This window comes from Myxine glutinosa, chromosome 14, assembly GCF_964187855.1.
Source record: "Myxine glutinosa chromosome 14, kmMyxGlut1.1, whole genome shotgun sequence".
Classification (NCBI taxonomy): domain Eukaryota; kingdom Metazoa; phylum Chordata; class Myxini; order Myxiniformes; family Myxinidae; genus Myxine; species Myxine glutinosa.
Genome location: NC_136274.1, coordinates 64,685,974 through 64,710,225, shown reverse-complemented (window position 1 = coordinate 64,710,225; position 24,252 = coordinate 64,685,974). Strand labels below are relative to the sequence as shown.

Below are 24,252 nucleotides of genomic sequence, written 5' to 3'. Positions count from 1 at the left end.
AGCTGGATGTTGAGTTTGTTGTCGTTAGCAAAGCAATATGTCTCTTCCACAATCAGATCACCATCGACTCCTGCTAAAGTATCAGGTATAAACTCCATCAGCCTGTTAATCAGGATACTTACAACAAAGGGCACATCAATCACCAACCCCATTGGGGAAGTGGGGGGGGGGGGGGGTAAGTACATGTAACGAGGCCTTGAATATTAATGTACCATTTTAAAGTGTGCAAACACTATCAGGTTGTACTGAACAGTGTGGGTTACAAGTCGCACAGGTGGACCCTCTTTAGCCCCGTCCAGCCCCCTAAATCCCTCCAGCTTGACTCCATAAAAACTCAGGGGGGCGATGGGGGGCACTACTTGCATATCCGTGAGCTCTCTGTATGTCGCAGTTCCGTCACCCCATCTCCTAATGTATTTAGAGTTGATCAGCTATCGATTACGATCGTAAAGATTTCGAGGTAATTAAGGACAAACACAAAGAGACAATGCTACAATAGAGACATTAACATAAAGACAAAAGCATTCAGAAAGACAAAGATGTGACAAAAGAGATGAACATGTCCGTTGGGGACAGATTTAGTTATTTAGTGACGAAGGAGATGGGGAGGGGGTTCGGTGGTTTGGGGAGAGGTCGGGGGTGCAGATAGGGAGAGGGGAGTGGATGAGAGAGGAGAGAGGGGAGTGGAATGTGGTGGGAAGAGGGAGAGGGACATGATTTTTTCCTAATGAATAGGATAAAATCCAGGAGAGAGACAGAGGGGGAGAGAACGATGAACATCATCCACAGAAAGGAAGAACAGACAGACCAACAGCAAGAGAAGATCTGAAGAGCGACAGTGGCGTAGATACAAGGACAGGGACTGCTACATAAAAAGGGGAAAAGGGGTAAAAAAAAAAAAGAAGAAAAAAAAAGAGGAAAAGCACAAGACAATCTGGGACAAAAAGGTAGACGGAATGCAAGAGATGGCAAGGTGTGTAATATTAGCTGTGTGGACGTGGACGAGTGTGCTGAGCCTCATGAATGCGAGTGCTGCAGGCTCAGAGGTGTGGACGCAAGGAACGGAAAAACCTCTTCTCAGCGGTGAGTCGGGAAGCAGGGATTTAGGAAGGGAAACATCGGGAAGAGCAGCCTTGGGTTGGGAATTTGTCAGCGAGAGATGGAAGTGAGAGGTTGTTCGATCCCACTCTTCCCTCCAGATGTTCATGGCATTCCCATCCCTATCCATTGTTTTTTTCTATCCCCACTAACCCTCCTGACCGAAACATCTTACCTGCGATCTCCTGGGTTTCCTCCCTTCCTCTTCGTTCACCCGCGTACCTGTTGTGTCCACCTGTTGTCTCACTGTTAGTTCGTGGTGCCTTTTACCCTCTGTCGTCTCACTCTTACATGAGCCTCGATCTTGTTTGGAGGAAGGTCAACCTCTGTGAGGCTGAAATGTGAGTTGATAATACGACTAATTCCAATCTGAATTTGAACAGGTGAGTTTTTGCATGGTAACGCTACCTGGCAGGCTAAACGAGTGCATCAGTGATGATCCTGTTTGGTCGATGCGTTCTTAACTCGTTTAGACATCTTCTGGTCTCCGATCTCATTAGGACAGACGGTCTGTCTGCACGGAACTCAACGTCCTTGCTACAAAATGGCTGCTTTTCCATATGCGTCGCGCCGGTTGCCGTTCATGGCCGCTCGACGAGCTTGCGAGACAGAAGGAGCCACTTTGGTGTCGGTGGACTCTCCGGCAGAGCAGCGTTTGTTGGAGTCGCTGCTCTCCAGCCTGAGGGTTCCACCAGGAGGAGATGGAGACTTTTGGATTGGCCTGAGACGAGATTCCAGAGAAGGTTCCACGTGTGCTCAAAGATACAGTTGGATTGATGGCAGCAAGTCCAAGTACAGGTACGACGCGTCGGTGTGCAAAAGGTAAATTGCTTGAAGTTGAGTGAAGATATAAATGCTGACGTTAGGATATGGGATATCGGGGGGGAAAATGTTTAAAAGTATGCATCCGGAAGTTGTCCGATATGTGGAAGATTGATAGGGAAGATATGAAAATCTTGGGACATCAAAAGGAAGTGATCATCTCAGTTTTCATTCGGACGAGGTTAGAGATTTGAACTAAAATATAACACATGGGATAACAGACATCTCCAAAGGTCTGGACACCAATTAACGTCTTCAAAGGGCAAAGTAACACGGTCTTGTCGATTTGTAGAAATTTACATCGACGAAGTCCCGGACGTCCCATTGGGATGTTTTCATCAGGAAACCAATCGAGCAAATATAAATTAGGACAATCAAATGTTGACAAAGAAGACGAAGAACAAATTACATAGAGTACATGAAGCTTAGTCCTAATTTATATATCTGCCAAAATTATACCAAAACTTGTGTTTTATGAGCATACCGTTAACATTCGTACTTTATAACTCATGTGCAGCAACTTGACATGTGCATTGTCTCCAGAGCATTGAAAGGGTTGTCCGATAGAGTCGTACAACTCCTTCGGTGTTTGTTGCAAAGCCAAACTCTACAAAACCATTAGACATGGATATTTATGGACAGTACTCGACAATATGAACTGCTGTTCACTCGTGCACACCACAATCACAGTAGACAGTGCCAGGTGTCCCAGTGAAGCAGCATGCGGGCTGTGCGTCTGAGGCTATGCGTCCGAGGCCGGGCTGTGCGTCTGAGGCCGGCCTGTGCGTCCGAGGCCGGCCTGTGCGTCCGAGGCCGGGCTGTGCGTCCGAGGCCGGGCTGTGCGTCCGAGGCCGGGCTGTGCGTCTGAGGCCGGGCTATGCGTCCGAGGCCGGGCTGTGCGTCCGAGGCCGGGCTGTGCGTCTGAGGCCGGGCTATGCGTCCGAGGCCGGGCTGTGCGTCCGAGGCCGGGCTGTGCGTCTGAGGCCGGGCTGTGCGTCTGAGGCTATGCGTCCGAGGCCGGGCTGTGCGTCTGAGGCCGGGATGTGCGTCTGAGGCTGTGCGTCCGAGGCCGGGATGTTCGTCTGAGGCCGGGATGTTCGTCTGAGGCCGGGATGTTCGTCCGAGGCCAGGCTGTGCGTCCGAGGCCGGGATGTGCGTCTGAGGCTATGCGTCCGAGGCCGGGCTGTGCGTCTGAGGCCGGGATGTGCGTCTGAGGCTGTGCGTCCGAGGCCGGGATGTTCGTCTGAGGCCGGGATGTTCGTCTGAGGCCGGGATGTTCGTCTGAGACCGGGCTGTGCGTCCGAGGCCGGGCTGTGCGTCCGAGGCCGGGATGTGCGTCTGAGGCCGGGCTGTGCGTCTGAGGCCGGGATGTGCGTCTGAGGCTGTGCGTCTGAGGCCGGGCTGTGCGTCTGAGGCCGGGATGTGCGTCTGAGGCTGTGCGTCCGAGGCCGGGCTGTGCGTCCGAGGCCGGGATGTGCGTCTGAGGCCGGGCTGTGCGTCTGAGGCCGGGCTGTGCGTCTGAGGCCGGGATGTGCGTCTGAGGCTGTGCGTCCGAGGCCGGGCTGTGCGTCCGAGGCCGGGATGTGCGTCCGAGGCCGGGATGTGCGTCCGAGGCCGGGCTGTGCGTCCGAGGCCGGGCTGTGCGTCCGAGGCCGGGCTGTGCGTCCGAGGCCGGGCTGTGCGTCCGAGGCCGGGCTGTGCGTCCGAGGCCGGGCTATGCGTCCGAGGCCGGGCTGTGCGTCCGAGGCCGGGCTGTGCGTCCGAGGCCGGGATGTGCGTCTGTGGCCGGGATGTGCGTCTGAGGCCGGGCTGTGCGTCTGAGGCCGGGATGTGCGTCCGAAGCCGGGCTGTGCGTCGGAGGCCAGTAAGGAGTCTGTCGAATCGAACTTCAGAGTGACATGGATGGGTGACTCCGGTGCATGGAGGTGTAGGGGCTGAGGCTAAGGTCAGTATCCCTTCAATCTGTGGTCACTTTCTTGCCAATCCCTTCTCCATTTATTGTTGGAGAGACATTTTCCAGCAGATTTCCTTCGCCTCGTGTAGCAGGAAAATCTAATCAGATTGCAGGAAAGCCTGAGCTCAGTGGGAGAATGGGGTGTGTGATCTCAAATGACACAGGGGAGGTTTCTCTGTGACAGGATTGTGTAGGAAACAATTATTGGTTGTGGTGGAATTGCAAAAGTCTTTATATACACTCGATTATAAAACACGTCGCTTCGCTAGCGGAAATACCAATCGTTGCTGCGATGACTAATCCATGGCGAAAAAAAGGATTCCTGGGAGATCCTGCTCTCCGTGCAGAGATAACCAACGTCACGTGTTGGCATTTGCAGTTTTGACACGTGTGTCCATGTCCCCATGAAAAAAAAATTGTATCACAGACATTCCCGGGAGTTACCCGAATCCACCAGAGTTGGATTCATTAAAATCTGTTAATCCGTTCTCAACTTATAACACGACAAACAGACAGATAGACACAGCTCCTTTTATTATATTATATATATTATATATATATATATATATATATATATACATATGGGAGCGTATGCTGGATCAGTGCGTCACTGCATCCTTGGACAAATCCTCAGCACCATCCAGACACACACCACTGTGTGTGCTACGGAATGGGGTGTTTTTACGGCCGGAGTGCAAATCCTGCCACCAACCTCCTTGAGAGAGGACCCAGTACCCTGTCACTGACAGACTGAGTCAACCCCACCTGATATTAATTCAACAGCTGAACGGGATTCAAACTCAGGACCTTCGGATCCCAAGCCCGCTGTCCCAACCATTAGGCCAACACCAGGCAAAAGTCTTTACAGTGGTAGATGTCCTATTAATGTGCACTGGAGTTTATTTTGGTCAGGACTGTGAGGATTGAAATGGGAATGGATCTCAACGTAACATTCACAGAACACAATGCGCATTGTGCTCATCTAGTTGACCAAGACAAAAGTGGGGACTGGCTCCCCATCCTCCACTACTTCAATGGCCCCAACGAATCCCATCTTGTGAGGTCAGACACACACATATTCCCTCTCTACCTTCCTCTTTTAGTGGGGCGGCTTAGCCCAAATATTCAAAAGAATTGTGCATTTTGTGATACAAGCACCAAATTTGGCACACTAGTAGACTATCATATTATGAAAAGATCTGGATATTGGGCCATCTCAGATTCAGAGATTTGATTTTTGCAAGATTTGCAGATTTTGCAAGCTGAGATTGCAACGCCAGGGACGGCCGACTCCTTCCTACGAGCTGCCCACGTCACCCGCACAAGAAGAGCTCATCAAATCACTGCAGCGGCACTGCACATCCTGCAACACCGTGCGTATGAACGCCACTGTATGACATATGCTGATGATGCAGAAGACCTGCCTGAGTTCGAAGACTGGTGTCACCAGAGAGGAGAAGACATTCCCAACTTTCAGTACTGGGCAACTGTGCTGGAACTAGAGATGTTGGTACTGGTCTACGTGCGTTCTCTGCGGCAGGCTTCATTCACGACGTACCTTGATGCCCTGACGGAACTGGTCCCATGGTTCCATGCCTTAGACCACACACACTATGCCAGGTGGGTCCCTGTTCACCTGAGGGACACGGTTGCACTCCCAATGAAGCACCCAGATGTAGCCAGAGAATTCAGGGCTGGCAACTTCACTGTACAGAAGACGAAGAAGGTGTTCTCTTCGATCCCAATCGAATCGAAATCTTGCAAAAATCAAATCTCTGAATCTGAGATGGCCCAATATCCAGATCTTTTCATAATATGATAGTCTACTAGTGTACCAAATTTGGTGCTTGTATCACAAAATGCACAACAGGTTTGCTATGCTGCTACACTATTTCCCAAGCATCCTCTCTCATGTTTCTCTTAACTCCATCCTTCCATCTCAGTTTTGGTGCGTCCCTGCTCCTACCGCCATCTGCATCCACAATCAAAGACCTTCCTGAGTACATTCCCCTCCATTGTGAACACATTACGACATCCTTACTGAGCACATGCCCCAAACAAGCTACACGTACCTCCCATGCCTGTTCGGTGTTCACCAAAGTCCCTTATTCCTGTGTCCACCTCCAGATAATGATGAGTTTCCAGACAAGGAACATCAATGCAGGAGGAGGACCTTATGCCCATCAAACATGTGCTATATGGTTCCCAACCCATGGTTGGTCATGCTCTATCCTTTTAAATGTTCAGTATCAAACAAGGAAGTCTTTGAACGACTGACCTCGCAGACTCTCAGAAGACACTACTGGTCTGGTTTAATGTGTCCTCATTCTTCTTCGTTTCCCTCAGAGAGATCTCCATCAGCTCTCTCAGCTTCTGCATACCAGAGTGCAATAACCAGCCATTGTGTACCCTTGTGAGAGTGTAGACATTTTGAAGTGTTGGTGCTCGAGCTCGCGCCATTGAACCTTCATTTCCATGAAAGAAATGTTAACATGCCCAAAGCTTCATCTACACACTGAAGCACCTGAGATCACAAGATCCACAGGAAGAACAGAATGTGGAGACGATTTAGTGCAGATTCCCAGTCTATGAAGAGAAAACCTCAGGGTGGATGGAATGCAAGTTGAATGCAATTGTATTGAACACCTAAAATTTCAACCAAAATTAAAGAAAGCTCGACAATTCCCTCCACAACACTAATTATATCAACATTTGTCATTCCAAAAAGTTTTGCAAAGGACTAATGATTTAGAGAGTGTCACAAGCACAATGATTTAAAACAACAAAATCATTACACAAACCAAAGATTATAGTGAATGTTACATGCACAGGGATTTAAAATAACAAATCATTTCACAAACTGTTGATTTAGTGAGTGTCACAAGTTCAAGGATTTAAAACAACAAAATCGGTAAACTAGAACAGCACTCGGTAGAGCGCACACCTCCACCTGGTGAACTCTTCACGTTTTGTGTCCACTGATAGGCCGGATCTGGATTCGGACCTGAACCACAATCTAATCGGCTTCTTCTTGTCACCAAACCAACTCATTCACCTAGTTTAGTCATAAATCATCCATAACTTTTTTAAATATCATGTTATATATCGCTTTTCTCCTCATCTCTCAATGGTAAAGATTCACTTAAAAATTAAATAATTCTTGTAGCCGAATCCATATTCAGATCTTCACCCAAATATAAACTATTAGTCCTTTTCACACACACAACCTGTCCACCAAGTTTCGTCTTCATCCGTCCACAACTTTTTGAGATATCCTGCTATTTATCATTTTTGCCCATATAGCACTCAATGGTGAAGAATGAATGAATGAATGATCGTTTTAAGGCCATTTTCCCCGCTAGAGCGGGGGTTAGCCTTGCAGGCCCCATGACAATCATGGTTCCCTGTTTTGAGGCAATGTTTTTATGGCCGGATGCCCTTCCTGACGCCAACCCTTGGTCGCCTCTTACGATGCGCAGCGATACGGTGTACCTATTCTAAACCGGGGTACACACCGGGATCATTCATCCCAGCAAGCTGGTACTCAAATTTGCCGACCTCGGAAGGATGACAGGCTGAGTCAACCCCCCTGGCGTTGTCGATTCAGCGATCGACCGGGATTCGAACCCAGGATCCTAGGATCCCAAGCCGGCACCCTAACCGCTAAGCCAACACCAGGCTCAATGGCACCAGGCACCAGGCTCAATAGCACTCAATGGTGAAGAATCACTTAAAAATTCTACTAGCTGGATCCGGATCCGGATCTTCACCAAAATTGAATCGACTCTTCCTTGTCACACACAAAACCTGTCCAACAAGTTTCGTCCAAATTTATCCATAACTTTTTGAGATATCCTGCTACATGTTGGTTTTAGCCCTATCTCCCAATGGTGAAGAATCACTTAAATAATTAAATAATTATCATATCCGAATCCATATTCAGATCTTCACCAAACTCTAATTTATTTGTCCTTGTCAGATACCCAACCGATCCACCAAGTTTCGTCCAAATCCGTCCACAGTTTTTTTGAGATATCCTGCTATGTGTCGTCTTTGGCCCCATTTCCCAATAGTGAAGAATCACTTTTAAAATTCCAGTAGCCGGATCCGAATGCTGATCTTCGCCAAAATCTAATCATTTTGTCCTTGTCACACATGTTACCTCCCTGCAATATTTCGTCAGAATCCGTCCACAACTTTTTGAGATATCTTGTTCACAAACAGACAAACAGGGGTGAAAACATAACCTCCAACCACCTTTGGTTGCAGAGGTAACTAGAACGCCACTCAGTAGAGCGCATACTCCCGCCGTGGGTTTAGTTGGAATAATACGTTTTGTTTAACATCCCCTCTCCCCAAAACAATAAATGAAAAAGAAAGTAAGCCCTAACTGTCAGAGAATTAATTTTGATATATCTCGGAATTAGAGGAGAAAAACATCATTTAAGAATAAGAATAAAAGCTTTAATGCAGTAGAACAGAAAAAAATCTTTCCCAAAAAAATTTCCAAAATAAATTCCTGGATCCGGAATAATATCCTGAGCTTCACCAAAAACTAATCAATTCTTCCTTATCCCAAGGGCAATCATCCCACCAACTTTCATCCAAATCCGTTCAGAACTTTTCCAGATATCTTGGTCACAAACACACGAATATACGAACACACACACACACGGACGGACACGATCGAATGTGTTACTCCCGCTGAAAATCGCAGAGCCAGAACCAGAATTATTTATTTGGTCTGGGAAGCCCATGCGAGGTTTCTTCTTCTTCAGCCTCTCACAACCCTGGGTGAATATGCGATCTTTTAGAAAAAAGTTGGAATTTTGCCAAATCTGTTTTATTCGTTTGTTAAAATACCTCAGCCATTGACAAATCTGGAACTAAGTCTTTATAAGTTCATCAAATACTGACACTGCGAATGACATTCGCTGAGCTAAATGTTGATATCTCTTCTGAGGTAAGAAAAAAAAAAAGGAAAAAAAAGCTTTAAAGCATTATACGTATCAAACGATACATTTTATGAAACGGGGAAACCTAATACACACTTTGGTGGTTTTAAAATGACAGAATATGTCTTTATTAGAAAAAAAATGAACATTGAAGACGACACTGCTAAAAAAAATACACCGCTCTAATGCATAACCACGAGTTTAAACTACATTTACAACAAATATGAAAACTATTTGCATATCACAATGTTAAATATAGAATATATAGAAGATAATGTTAAAAAAAAATGAGCCCCGTCTTCCAATGGTAAAAAAAAACTCTTCAAAAAATTCCTGGATCGGGAATAATACCCTGAGCTTCACCAAAAACTAATCAATTCTTCCTTATCCCAAGGGCAATCATCCCACCAACTTTCATCCAAATCCGTTCAGAACTTTTCCAGATATCTTGTTCACAAACACACGAACACACACAAACACACACACGGACACGGACACGAGTGAATGCATTACTCCCTCGCGGGAGTAATAAACCAATGATTTCCTTAGTGTGACAACCACAAGGATTTAACATCATCAAATCATTCATCAAACAAATGAAAAATTCTGTGAGAGAGAATTTTCCTGCGAGGCCTCGTTTTGCTGAACCAGAGTAAATGAGAAGAAGCTTATAACATGAATGACGTGGTGTGTGGTGAAGTAATATTAAGAAGCAGTGTGTGGTGTGGTACTGCAGACACTGGTACACCGATGAACCATCATGTGGTGCAGAGGCATGCGTAGTCATGTACCACCAACCCACAGCACGACCAGGTTTTGGTGGCCGATACCTGTACCGCTGGAATGATGATCGCTGTAATATGCGGCACAACTACATCTGCAAATATGCAGGAGGTACAATATATGCAGAACATGTAACATATGCACAACAGTAATGAAACCAGGAATCTGAATACTCAGCACAAAATTAAACCAACATTCCAAACACCCTGCACCAAATTGACGAAATAATCGGAATATCCAGCACCAAATTGACCAAATAATCGGAACATCCAGCGCCAAATCAAACCATTAATCTGAACATCCAGCACCAAATTGAACAAATAATCTGAACATTCAGAGCCAAATTGACCAAATAATCGGAATATCCAGCACCAAATTGACCAAATAATCGGAACATCCAGCGCCAAATCAAACCATTAATCTGAACATCCAGTGCCAAATCAAACCATTAATCTGAACACCCTGCACCAAATTGACCAAATAATCGGAACATCCAGCACCAAATTGACCAAATAATCGGAACATCCAGCGCCAAATCAAACCATTAATCTGAACATCCAGTGCCAAATCAAACCATTAATCTGAACATCCAGCACCAAATTGAACAAATAATCTGAACATTCAGCACCAAATTGAACAAATAATCTGAACATCCAGCACAAAATCGAACAAATAATCGGAATATCCAGCACCAAATCGAAAAAAATAATCTGAACATCCAGCACCAAATCGAACAAAGAATCTGAAAATTCAGCACCAAATTGAACAAATAATCTGAACATCCAGCACCAACTTGAACAAATATTCTGAACATCCAGCACCAACTTGAACAAATAATCTGAACATCCAGAGCCAAATTGAACAAATAATCTGAACATCCAGCACCAACTTGAACAAATATTCTGAACATCCAGAGCCAAATTGAACAAATAATCTGAACATCCAGCACCAAATCGAAAAAAAGAATCTGAACATCCAGCACCAAATCGAACAAAGAATCTGAGCATCCAGCACCAAATCGAACAAATAATCTGAACATCCAGCACCAAATCGAACAAAGAATCTGAACATCCAGCACCAACTTGAACAAATATTCTGAACATCCAGAGCCAAATTGAACAAATAATCTGAACATCCAGCACCAAATCGAAAAAAAGAATCTGAAAATCCAGCACCAAATCGAACAAAGAATCTGAAAATTCAGCACCAAATTGAACAAATAATCTGAACATCCAGCACCAAATCGAACAAAGAATCTGAACATCCAGCACCAACTTGAACAAATATTCTGAACATCCAGAGCCAAATTGAACAAATAATCTGAACATCCAGCACCAAATCGAAAAAAAGAATCTGAAAATACAGCACCAAATCGAACAAAGAATCTGAAAATTCAGCACCAAATCGAACAAATAATCTGAACATCCAGCACCAACTTGAACAAATAATCTGAACATCCAGAGCCAAATTGAACAAATAATCTCAACATCCAGCACCAAATCGAAAAAAAGAATCTAAACATCCAGCACCAAATCGAACAAAGAATCTGAAAATTCAGCACCAAATTGAACAAATAATCTGAACATCCAGAGCCAAATTGAACAAATAATCTCAACATCCAGCACCAAATCGAAAAAAAGAATCTAAACATCCAGCACCAAATCGAACAAAGAATCTGAAAATTCAGCACCAAATTGAACAAATAATCTGAACATCCAGAGCCAAATTGAACAAATAATCTCAACATCCAGCACCAAATCGAAAAAAAGAATCTGAACATCCAGCACCAAAACGAACAAAGAATCTGAACATCCAGCACCAAATCGAACAAAGAATCTGAGCATCCAGCACCAAATATAACAAAGAATCTGAGCATCCAGCACCAAATCGAACAAATAATCTGAACATCCAGCACCAAATCGAACAAAGAATCTGAACATCCAGCACCAACTTGAACAAATATCCTGAACATCCAGAGCCAAATTGAACAAATAATCTGAACATCCAGCACCAAATCGAAAAAAAGAATCTGAAAATCCAGCACCAAATCGAACAAAGAATCTGAAAATTCAGCACCAAATTGAACAAATAATCTGAACATCCAGCACCAACTTGAACAAATAATCTGAACATCCAGAGCCAAATTGAACAAATAATCTCAACATCCAGCACCAAATCGAAAAAAAGAATCTAAACATCCAGCACCAAATCGAACAAAGAATCTGAAAATTCAGCACCAAATTGAACAAATAATCTGAACATCCAGAGCCAAATTGAACAAATAATCTCAACATCCAGCACCAAATCGAAAAAAAGAATCTGAACATCCAGCACCAAATCGAAAAAAAGAATCTGAACATCCAGCACCAAATCGAACAAAGAATCTGAACATCCAGCACCAAATCGAACAAAGAATCTGAGCATCCAGCACCAAATATAACAAAGAATCTGAGCATCCAGCACCAAATCGAACAAATAATCTGAACATCCAGCACCAAATCGAACAAAGAATCTGAACATCCAGCACCAACTTGAACAAATATCCTGAACATCCAGAGCCAAATTGAACAAATAATCTGAACATCCAGCACCAAATCGAAAAAAAGAATCTGAAAATCCAGCACCAAATCGAACAAAGAATCTGAAAATTCAGCACCAAATCGAACAAATAATCTGAACATCCAGCACCAAATCGAAAAAAAGAATCTAAACATCCAGCACCAAATCGAACAAAGAATCTGAAAATTCAGCACCAAATTGAACAAATAATCTGAACATCCAGAGCCAAATTGAACAAATAATCTGAACATCCAGCGCCAAATCAAACCATTAATCTGAACATCCAGCACCAAATCGAACAAAGAATCTGAACATCCAGCACCAAATTGAAAAAAAGAATCTGAAAATCCAGCACCAAATCGAACAAATAATCTGAACATCCAGCACCAAATCGAACAAAGAATCTGAACATCCAGCACCAACTTGAACAAATATCCTGAACATCTAGAGCCAAATTGAACAAATAATCTGAACATCCAGCACCAAATCGAAAAAAAGAATCTGAAAATCCAGCACCAAATCGAACAAAGAATCTGAAAATTCAGCACCAAATTGAACAAATAATCTGAACATCCAGCACCAACTTGAACAAATAATCTGAACATCCAGAGCCAAATTGAACAAGTAATCTCAACATCCAGCACCAAATCGAAAAAAAGAATCTAAACATCCAGCACCAAATCGAACAAAGAATATGAAAATTCAGCACCAAATTGAACAAATAATCTGAACATCCAAAGCCAAATTGAACAAATAATCTCAACATCCAGCACCAAATCGAAAAAAAGAATCTGAACATCCAGCACCAAATCGAACAAAGAATCTGAACATCCAGCACCAAATCGAACAAAGAATCTGAGCATCCAGCACCAAATATAACAAAGAATCTGAGCATCCAGCACCAAATCGAACAAATAATCTGAACATCCAGCACCAAATCGAACAAAGAATCTGAACATCCAGCACCAACTTGAACAAATATCCTGAACATCCAGAGCCAAATTGAACAAATAATCTGAACATCCAGCACCAAATCAAAAAAAAGAATCTGAAAATACAGCACCAAATCGAACAAAGAATCTGAAAATTCAGCACCAAATTGAACAAATAATCTGAACATCCAGCACCAAATCGAAAAAAAGAATCTAAACATCCAGCACCAAATCGAACAAAGAATCTGAAAATTCAGCACCAAATTGAACAAGTAATCTGAACATCCAGAGCCAAATTGAACAAATAATCTGAACATCCAGCGCCAAATCAAACCATTAATCTGAACATCCAGCACCAAATTGAACAAATAATCTGAACATCCAGCGCCAAATCAAACCATTAATCTGAACATCCAGCACCAAATCGAACAAAGAATCTGAACATCCAGCACCAAATTGAAAAAAAGAATCTGAACATCCAGCGCCAAATCGAAGAAAGAATCTGAACATCCAGCACCAAATCGAACAAAGAATCTGAACATCCAGCACCAAATCGAACAAAGAATCTGAACATCCAGCCCCAAATTGAAAAAAGAATCTGAACATCCAGCACAAAATCGAAGAAAGAATCTAAACATCCAGCACCAAATGAAACCATGAATCTGAACATCCAGCACCAAATCGAACAAACAATCTGAACATTCAGCACCAAATCAAACCATGAATCTGAACATCCAGCACCAAATCGAACAAACAATCTGAACATTCAGCACCAAATCAAACCATGAATCTGAACATCCAGCACCAAATCGAACAAAGAATCTGAACATCCAGAACCAAATCGAACAAAGAATCTGAGCATTCAGCACCAAATCGAACAAAGAATCTCAACATCCAGCACCAAATTGAAAAAAGAATCTGAACATCCAGCACAAAATCAAACCATGAATCTGAATACCCACTATCTGTTAATACTGCTGAAGTTTCTCTGTGAAGGAAATCTACGAACAGGAAATTATACCTTCGACGGAATTGACTGTTTAGTTTTTGTTTTTTTTGTATACAATATCGAGGCTTGTGGAAGAGCTAACATGAAACACAAAAAGCATAAATGGACACATAAAACATGATAAAGGGAGCGGGAGACAAGATGGGGAGAGAGAGGGAAGCACACAAGTACAACAGTAGAGAACAGGGACATCGGGAGATCTGTGGGAGGGAGAGGGCTTTGGGGGAGGAGGCGTGGGAAAGGGGGCGGGGGGGTGGGAGAGGTATAAAACAAATGGACACTGCTAGGACTTCCAGGAAAGAAGTCGGTATTTCAAAAAAGTGGATCTGGGGTGAATTAACGGGGGTAGAAGAGAGTTGTGATTTTTGGCAGTTTCACCAGAAGAAGGTTGCTGGCGGATCTTTGGGGGACACAGCACAGATAGATCTGGGGGAGCAAGGCCGGAGAGGAGTTGGTAGAAGACAGAAAGACCATCAACCTGCCTGTGGTGAGTGAGTGAAAGGTTCTTGGAGTTAGCTTCATCGTGGGAGATTCCAATGATTCTGAAAGCTTTGGTTTCAACAGCGTGAAGCCGAACTAGGTGTGAGGCAGGTGCACCAGCCCAGAGGGGGGAACAGTATTCCATTGAGCTGCGGATGAAAGCCTTATATGTGGTGAGGAGCTCAGGTGTGCCAAGGAAGGACTTTGCACGACGGAGGGAGGATGCCCAGTCCGTGACTGGCTTTGGAGGCCAGCTTGGAAATGTGGTTTTCCCAGGAAAGATCATGGCAGATTGTGAGACCCAAAAGCTTGAGTGACAGAACTTCTTGGAGAGGATTGTTGAGAAAGTAGATGGGAGGGTTGTCCAGTCGGTCTTTTCGGAGAGACATAGTAAGAGTGTGAGATTTGTCAGGATTGAAAGACATGTTCCACTTGTTTGACCATCTGTGATTTTGTCCAGGTCTGCAGAGAGTGAGGAGGCTGCAGACTGCCGATCTGAGGGATGAGGTATGGAGCGACAGAGAGTAGAGTCATCAGCAAAGAGATAGAGAGGATTTTCCAGGGAGTCAGAGAGATCATTGATGAAGATCAGAAAAAGCACAGGGCCCAAAACACTGCCTTGGGGAACTCCAGCCTGAACAGGAATGGGAGATGAGAGAAAAGATTGTGAATATGTAAGTTTTTCAAACCAGTGACTGCGATTATACACCATCCATTAAACTTTGTGCCTCCGCTTACACAAGGCATTGCCACAGCAAAGTCATTTGTACACATCGCACATCCATGAAAATAAAATTGAAGCATAAGTAAGGTGTCCCAGATTACATTTGTAAGATAATTTATTCCCAATGGAGTGTGGAATATTTATGGAGTTTGCTATGAATGTCCTTGGACAGCATCATAGTTTGCCAGCATTTGACATAATAATAACACATAGAACAACCTTTCCGAACTGTATAAATTTCCGAACTGTATCTCAGAGCTGGCTGGGACTTTCAGAATGAAATTTTGCATCAACAATGTGAATGCAAAATATGCAGGGTTGACATTAGTTTTCTTTTTAGTTGGTTTGTTCCTTTTCTATTTCATCCTCACATTCCCCTTCCTCTTCTCGTTGTGTTTCATTCAGCCGATGCGCAGTTTGTTCGCCCTGATATGTCCTTCTGCCTCTCCTTTTCATCTCTCTGACTTCTACTCTGCTGTTTGTGTTTCCCCATTTCCATTTTGTTCTCTTGAATTTTGCTCCATCTCTTCCACGAGCCTCGACCATGTATGCAAAAAAAACTTGAAATAACAAGCACTATGTGATGTTCCCACTTGGTAGTCATTGTGCTTTCTGTCCCCTTGTAGAGATGAGGTCTCGATGGCTTCAATCACAGTCAGGAAGCCAGAATACCGAATTATGTGGCACACTGCCATGTTATGTTGTAATTGTTGTTACTGTTGATTGAAAAAAGTACACTAACACAAGTTTTACTCTTTTGTTTCAGAAAAGATGTCCGAGACTGCCAACTCGTCTGTTTTGCGTAAGTAAGCTCAAATACCAACAGCGAAAGTCTTTCCACATATGTTGTGCTTCAACATGGGGGGGGGGGATGCAAACAACTAAGATGCTTTTGAGTTGTGCCATAACCTGAAAATTATTTTACCGCATGATGAGCCACTTACTAGTAGCTCCTGCCAAAAATTATCTTATGTGACCACCCCACTGAGAATCAACCAGAAATAAACAATCGGAAGGACACAAAGTATGAGCTAGGAATCCCAAAGTTCCAGAGTGAGGAGCATGAGGAAGGTCTTATTTCGTGTTATCGGAGGCTGTGGAAATGTCCTCCACACCATGAGCACCTTGGAATCTCAATAGGCTCTCATCTTGATACATTGTGTCGCCCATTCCTACAACAGGGTTTCTTATATCCTCTTTCCAGTCAAAATGTAAAAAAAAACAAGACAGATAGGGATATTGAGTATCAACAAGAAGAAAAAGACGTAAATGTCATAGTCCCCGCCGTGGTTTTAGTAATTTTGCTGCACGGAGTTAAAGGCCGTCAGTCGGTCATCTTTGGTCGGATGACAAAACTAAATCTTCTGCATATGTATACACATGTATTATCTTTGTGCCGAGTTTGAAGAAAATTGTTCCATGCATGTCTGAAAAATGGATGGGGACACGTTTAAGTAACAAAATAAGCCGCCGGTCGGCCATCTTGGATCTGTGACATGAGGCATGAGGTTTCTATGTCTGCCAATGACGTCTGTGTTTGAGGTTCCCCAGGTGTGATTCCCAGCCTGCCTGCCTGCATTTCCACTGCTGGTATGTGAAGGGAAGAGGGAATTAAGTCGAATATGTCAGGACTTTGTAGGTATTCGTCTTGTGATACTCGTGTTGTTTCTTCGTGTTCATCTCGAGTCTTGAGTCAAATGTGGGATGTGGTTAGTCAAACATGAGATGGGTTACTGGGTCATGTGGTTAAAAACGGATTTTCAACCTGCTTACTGCAATTCCTCTCACACAGGATTGTCAGACAATCATTGCTTAGAAATTCCAACTGATAGATTTTGATGTCATATGCTCTCCAGGTGCACCTTCAAATGAACGATTCCAAGACGGCCATTATTAGCCCCCATTGGACTTAGTCTGAAACGGATGCTTAGGTATTGGGTCTGGTCTATTCGTCTGTCCATCCGCAGCCACATCTCAGAGATGTATGGACCGATTTTGTTCATACTTGGCAAAAGACAATACATGATGGTATACATAAGTAAATCATTTTGTTTCACGATGCAATCAAAGATGGCCGACTGGTGGCCATTTTAGTTGTAAAAAAAAGAACCAATGTCGAACACGTCCTCAACCATTTCCTGGACATGCATTTACAGATCTTGTTAGAACTTTGCACACAGATAATGTCCACGGCTCCACGCAAAGTGTCCTGTTGCGCGTATACACGTCCTTTTTTTCGAGATCAGATCCAAGATGGCCGACTGGTGGCCATTTTGTTACTTAAACGTGTCCCCAACCATTTCTCGACATGCATAGACGGATTTTGTTCAAACTTGGCACAAAGACAATACATGAGAGTATACATATGCAGAAGATTTTTTTGTTTTGTAATCTGACCAAAGATGGCCAATTGACGGATTTCAACTCCATACAGCAAAATGACTAAAACCACAGGGGCTATGACATTTTATGTCCTTTTCTCCTTCTTTGAATTTGCAATGAGTTGGTTCTTTTTTAAGATACAGACAGGGCCGGCGCCAGACTATTTTGCACCCTCGGCTAGGCCAGCTACTTGCATCCCCGCCCCCCACCCCCAATTTTTTTTTTTTTTTGCCAACTTCGATTATTAATTCTCCCGTTTTCCTGACGATGATCAATCCATGCGCCCAACGACGAAATGGCGGCAGCGTTTTGAACATGCCGGATGTGAGGTATGGGAGAAGGCGCATGGGAGGAGGCTAAATCTGTTTCAACCAGGATGTGACGTGTGCCACGAAACGTACATGCTCAAAATTAATCACTTACACTATTATGAACAATGAACTATTATATTTTCCTTTTATTATGTTTTTTCTTAAAACAATAATTTGTATAAAACTGTGACCCTTTAAGGTTCAGTAATGCGCCCCTCTGATGTCTGCGCCCTAGGCGGCTGCCTAGTTGGCCTAATGGTAGCGCCGGCCCTGAATACAGAGATCTTAAAAACCATCCCTGGGAATATTAATACAAACGAACTGAAGTTGGAAGCTGTCTGGGGCTTGGTGGGTGCTGGACGCTACGCCATGTTACAAGACCTGGTTTTTCCACCTAGACACTCCCTGTGCCCTCAGTCACCTCCTCACTCACCCGTTGTCTATCGCATGGTGACTCCTCGACTTCCATTCGCCTCAAATCTTCTGCAGCTCGTTCTCTGGCTTTGTCTGTTATCTCTTTATTAGTTTTCTATCTAGTGACCCATATGCTGTCGATGTCAAATCAATCCTGTCAAATTTATACAATTGGACCGTCTCTAGTCTAGTCGCCTTACATTCTCCAAAGCTCATGGGCTGAATAGACCTGGCATAGAAGGATGATGTATTTCTACTCTTTGCTATAATTTTCCTTATTTATTCTTTTTCTGTGGAGCTTCATCTTTTCTTTGCCAAAAACAGGTCGCACCTCATCAGTCTTTCGACTCCATGCAGATTCCTGTCTCTGTGTGAGATGATGCGGTGCAGGCTATTTCCTTTTCAGTGTGCATCCTGAATGTAGAATTTCTGTATGGAGTTTGTGTTCCAACATTTCGTGTTGTATTTTCAACACACTTTTCTCCACCCATCATCCTCCCTCTCCCACATCCTGCCTCTCCTCTCGCCATTCTGCCCCATTCCACATCCTCTCCCGGCATCTCAGCGCTGTTCACTTCCCTCGGTTGATGGGTATCATCCTGCTTTGGGTTCATCTCCTTTCTCTGTATCCGGCTCGTGAGAGCTTCAACTTTCGTCGCCATAATCACGACACAGTAACTGTCCACAGCTCCATGCAATGTGTCCTGTTGCGCATTTCCCTCCCCTATCCGTTCTGACGCTCCCCTATCATTTCTCGCCATCTTGGCACCATTCGTTTCCGTCCGGTGTCATACCACTTTGTGCTTAGCTTTCTTCTTTGTGGAGGGCTTCGACTTTGGTCGCCATACTCGCAGCACAGCAACCGGCCACAGATCCATACAACACGTCTGATAGGCAACCATCCATGGAGCCTAAACATCCCGCTCTGCCATCTGTAGAGCCTCGTTTGCTTCTCGTCCGCTCCGAACCCGGACGCATCTTTCTCGGAGTCCCAATCATGCATCCCTGCGTCGACAGCATGCCAGCTCTTGAGCCATGTGTGCCTGGTGGCGGCCTACTCTCCTGTCTTCCTTCAAGCCTCTAAACCTTAGCTAGGTCACCAACTTCTTTCGAGAACATCCTCTTACGTGTGTGTGTGTGTGTGTGTGTGTGTGTGTGTGTGTGTGTGTGTGTGTGTGTGTGTGTGTGTGTGTGTGTGTGTGTGTGTGTGTGTGTGCAATTTTCGGCAGAAAGTAGAAATTTGAAATACTGTACTCATTATCTGAATATTAACTAACTTTACACCTCAACCATCCCTCCCTCATTCAGAAGATTACACCTCAATCCCTTCGATCCTGCCTTTTCCTGATGATTCCATCATTTCCAAGGAAAGCTTTGGTAAAGATGAAAGCAAGAACACACTCACTCCGCTTACACCTGGCATTCTCCTCTACTATACCTCAAGATTCACCTTGTTCAACCTTACTTCACTTTAATCTTACTCCTTCCCCACCCCACTCCTTGAATTATAACCCTAACTAAAACCTATATTGCCTTATCTTTGCCTCTTGCGTTAAAATTACTGAATGTTTGTGATTTATTTGTAGCCAATGAAATCTTCGTTTATTTTCTTATTAGGATCAAAGCCTCTTCTTCTTCTGCTCCTCCCTCTGCTGCCCTTGATTCTCATTGCTGCTCTTGTGATTGTGCTCTTGTGTACCCGATCTGGACAAAGGTTAGTCATCAACCATAGGCCAAAAACTCCTTTTTCTAAAGAAACCCTGACTCCGAGCGGTGCTGGGGTCCAAAATGCACTTGTGGTTCAGTCGGCTCTCCCAGTTTCCATTAGGGTTAGGTGTGTGTCTTAACATGTGCAAGGTACAAGACCCAATGTCTAAATGAGTAGTGTTCACCTTGAGGTCATTCTTAAGCTGATGCTTTTACTTCAAATGGGATAAAGAGATAGAGAATATACAGTATTTTGCTTTTTCATTAAACATTTTGTTGTGTTACAGTCTGAATTTAAAATGGATTCAATTGAGATTTTTGTTATCAATAATACCCGATAATGTCAAAGTGAAATTTTATTTTGAGAATTTTTTTACAAAATAATTTAAAATGAAAAGCTGAAATGTCTTGAGTCAATCAGTATTCAACCCCTTTGCAATGACACTCCAAAGTGAGCTCAGGTGCATACCATTTCCTTTGATCATCCGTGAGATGTCTCCACAACTCGATTGGAGTCCACCTGTGGCCAATTCAATTGATTGAACATTATTTAGAAAGAAACACCTTTATATACAAGGTCCCACAGTTGACAGTGCATGCCAGAGCAGAAACTCTACCATGAGGTCCAAAGAACTGTCTGTAGAATTTTGAGATAGAATTGTGAGGAGGAATATAGATCCGGGGAAGGGAATAAAACATTTTCTAGAATGTTAAACGTTCCCAAGAGCACAATGATCTTCATCAATAGGCAATGGCAAGCACATGGAATGACCCAGACTCTTCCGAGAGCTGTCCGTCCGACCAAACTGAACAACCGGGTAAGAAGGACCTTGGTTAGGGAGGTGACCAATAACCCAATGACCACTCTGACAGAACTCCAGAGTTCCTTGGCTGCGATGGGAGAATCTGCCGGAAGGACAACAGTCTCTGCAGCACTTCACCAATCTAGGCTTATGGGAGAGTGTCCAGATGGAAGCCATTCCTGAGAAAAAGGAACATGACAGCACACCTGGAGTTTGCAAAAAGGCACGGGAAAGATTCTGAGAGCATGAGGCAAAATATTCTGTGGTTTTATGAGATGAAAATTTAATGAACTCTTTGGCCTGAATGCAAAGCGTTATGTCTGGCGGAAATCGAGCACAGCTCATCGCCCATCTATCAGCATCCCTACCATGAAGCATGGTGGTAGCAGCATCAGCATCATGCTATGGGGATGTCTTTCAGTGACAGGGACTGGGAGACTTGTAAGGATAAAGGGAACGATGAATGGAGCCAAATACAGGCAAATCCTTGAGGAGAACCTGCTTCAGAGTGCAGAAGACCCTAGACTGCGGCAAAGATTTACTTTCCAACAGGACAATGACCCCAAGCATACAGCCGAAGCAACACTGGAATGGCTACAGTACAAGGACGTGAAAGTCCTTGAGTGGCCCAGCCAAAACCCAGACTTGCATCCCATTGAGAATCTGTGGAAAGACTTGAAGATTGCTGTTCACTGATGCTTCCCATCCAACTTGACAGAGCTTGAGCAAATCTGTAAGGAAGAACGGGAGAAACTCCCCAAATCCAGATGTGTAAAGCTGATACAGACATTACCCAAGAAGACTTGAAGCTGTAATCATTGCCAAAGGCGCTTCTATGAAGTATTGATTCAGGGGGCTGAATACTTATGTAAATTAGATATTTCAGTATTTCATTTTTAATTATTTTGTAAAGCTTCTTTTAAAAATATCCACTTTGACGTTGTGGGTTATTATGTGTCGATCAGTGAGAAAAAAATCTCAATTTAATTCATTTTAATTTCAGGCTGTAACAATAAAATGTGAAAAACGTCAAGGGGTGTGAATACTTTCTGAAGTCACTGTCCGTACAGGTGATATCCACATCATCAAGCAAAAAGGCATTGTGCAATAATGATAAATACATTTAATTATAAGTATACGGTCGGTATGAAAATATTTACATCAACACTCGGTAAACACACAGCAAAAATGGCGACAAAGAGTAAGGTGCAAAGATGAATAAAGACATGGATGCTAAAAAGCAAGAAAAAGACTTCTCTGTGTTTGACGAAGGCAGTCATACCCTCTTCATATAGTAGAAAGAGGTACTTTATATGACACCTGAAATGGCCTCAAGGTGTACCTTTGGCAGTTCAAGGGTACCTTTGGCAGAAATGAATTGTAAGGGATGAACAGGTTATTTTTACAATTGTGTATAAAGGTGTCGTGTGATTAGTGCTTTCATAAATAATAAAATAGGAGGGATAGTTGGTCCATATGTCCTATTTGAGCTCATCCAGGGCATTTTGCACCTGATACTTTATGGATTGAAATGCTGCTGCAAAGACTGTTTTTTAATTCTCTCTAACCTCCTTAAACACCGACCTCATCCCCAGACGTTCGGCCAAGCCCCCGACAGAGCCATCTTGCCCGGCCGGCTTGTGGACTTCACCGGGGCAGGGATCAAGCTTGGACCTCCACCGTATTATATCAGAGCAGAACAGAACAGGGAGCCGCAACGGTATCGGGGGGCTCGCCCCCCTGTCATCCTTTCGAGGCGGTTCCGCTATGGTGGGACCAGCGGCGAGCCCGGGTTCAGGTGGTGAGAGTGGCTTTGTCACGCTGGGGAGTGCAGGCTCAGAGGTAGAGGGATACCCAGGTGGAGATCAATTTTCAGGGTGTACTCATGAAGGCTGGGCACACCATAACACCCACACACCCTGAAGGAATGGCATGAGGGCACTGGTACAGCTTGTGGCGAATATTTTGCTTTTGCTTTTTAAACGTCACACAAAGGAGTTGTGGCACCACGTGCAGATCTGAGATCGAAATGGCAAAATAGATCAGATCATCACAAGGAAATGGCACAAATGAATTAGATTTGTGAATTTATGTCAGTCTGAACTGGAAAGACAAAACACAGACAAAGGTAGAATACACACAAGCTGCGCCATTTTGTGCATCCAATCTGCTTGGCAAGCTTCAGTACCTCTCATCAAATACATCAAAATGAGGAGAGGAAGATTTTTTTTTCTGTATACATGATCGAGGCTCATGGAAGAGCAAGAGCAAATGAAATGGAACAAGAGGGGAGAAGATGAAACACCAACAGCAGAGTCGAAGCGAAAGTGAGGGTGGAATAAAGGGGGACGGGGAAGAAGGACGCAGGGGTGAACCAGCTGCACACAAGGATTTCTTACCTGAGAGAAAGCCACAGGTAACTGCAGTAAAATAAAATAAAAAAGCATGAAAAGAACGCTCAGGATAAGAAAAGTCCACAAGTCACAAAAATGATAGATAGGAAGTTCTACCTTACAGTGAATAGCAAGTGAAGAGCATGAAATAATAAATAATGAATTGCAATGCCCTGTTTATGATAAAGATAACATATATGTATCACTTTGAACATTGTGTTAAATGCAATAAAAATGGCTCCTTTGTGAATTCTGTCGATTCTCCATTACTGTCTAAACTAGGACGGCACTCGGCAGGGCGCACACCTCCGCCAGGCTGAACAGTTTATGTTTTGTATCCACAGATAGGCCGGATCTGGATTCGGACCTGAACCAAAATCTAATCAGCTTGTTCTTGTCACCTAAGCAACTCGTCCACCAAGTTTAGTCATAACTCGTCCATAACTTTTGGAAATATCATGTAATATAATCGCTTTTCGCCCGATCTCTCAATGGTGAAGAATCACTTACAAATTAAATAATTCTCGTATCCGAATCCATAAATAGATCTTAACCAAAATCGAATCGATTCGTCCTTGTCACACATCCAACCTGTCCACCAGGTTTCGTCCAAATCCGTCCATAACATTTTGAGATATCCTGCTATATGTTGGTTTTGTCCCTATCTTCCAATGCTGAAGAACAACTTTAAAATTCTACTGGCCGGATCCGAATCCTGATCTTCACCAAAATCTAATCATCTCCTCCTCGTCACATACACCACCACACTGCCAAATTTCGTCCCAATCCGTGCACAACTTTTTGAGATATCTTGTTCACAGACAAACAGACAGACATGGGTAAAAACACAACCTCCATCCACCATCGGTGGCAGAGGTAATGAAAGGACTTGCCGATAAATTTGCCATCATTACCTTATTACGACT

The 24,252-nt window shown here is 43.7% G+C and overlaps 1 protein-coding gene across 3 annotated transcripts; it reads left to right on the top strand.

The window, feature by feature from the left end:
* The first annotated feature begins 650 nt into the window (after positions 1–650).
* LOC137439366 (chondrolectin-like) lies at positions 651–23,576 on the top strand. 3 transcript variants are annotated; one of them, XM_068135082.2, is made up of 7 exons: positions 651–1,083; positions 1,599–1,896; positions 9,566–9,723; positions 16,083–16,118; positions 19,732–19,800; positions 20,041–20,137; positions 22,529–23,576. In XM_068135082.2, the coding sequence occupies exons 1-7, from the start codon at positions 957–959 to the stop codon at positions 22,854–22,856; spliced, it is 1,113 nt and encodes a 370-aa protein (XP_067991183.2). In that variant the 5' UTR covers positions 651–956; the 3' UTR covers positions 22,857–23,576. The 3 variants fall into 3 exon arrangements, with proteins under 3 accessions (XP_067991183.2, XP_067991187.2, XP_067991186.2); XM_068135085.2 differs by having other exon boundaries at positions 828–1,083; positions 1,746–1,896; XM_068135086.2 differs by lacking the exon at positions 20,041–20,137 and having other exon boundaries at positions 725–1,083.
* The last annotated feature ends 676 nt before the right edge of the window (positions 23,577–24,252 follow it).

Bases quoted from the DNA above. Each gene is read 5' to 3' on its own strand.
- LOC137439366 (XM_068135082.2), top strand. From the start codon at position 957: ATGCAAGAGATGGCAAGGTGTGTAATATTAGCTGTGTGGACGTGGACG. The intron at 1,084-1,598 runs GTGAGTCGGGAA...CGATCTCATTAG, and splicing joins GGAAAAACCTCTTCTCAGCG to GACAGACGGTCTGTCTGCAC. The intron at 19,801-20,040 runs GTAAAGATGAAA...TTTTCTTATTAG, and splicing joins CATTTCCAAGGAAAGCTTTG to GATCAAAGCCTCTTCTTCTT.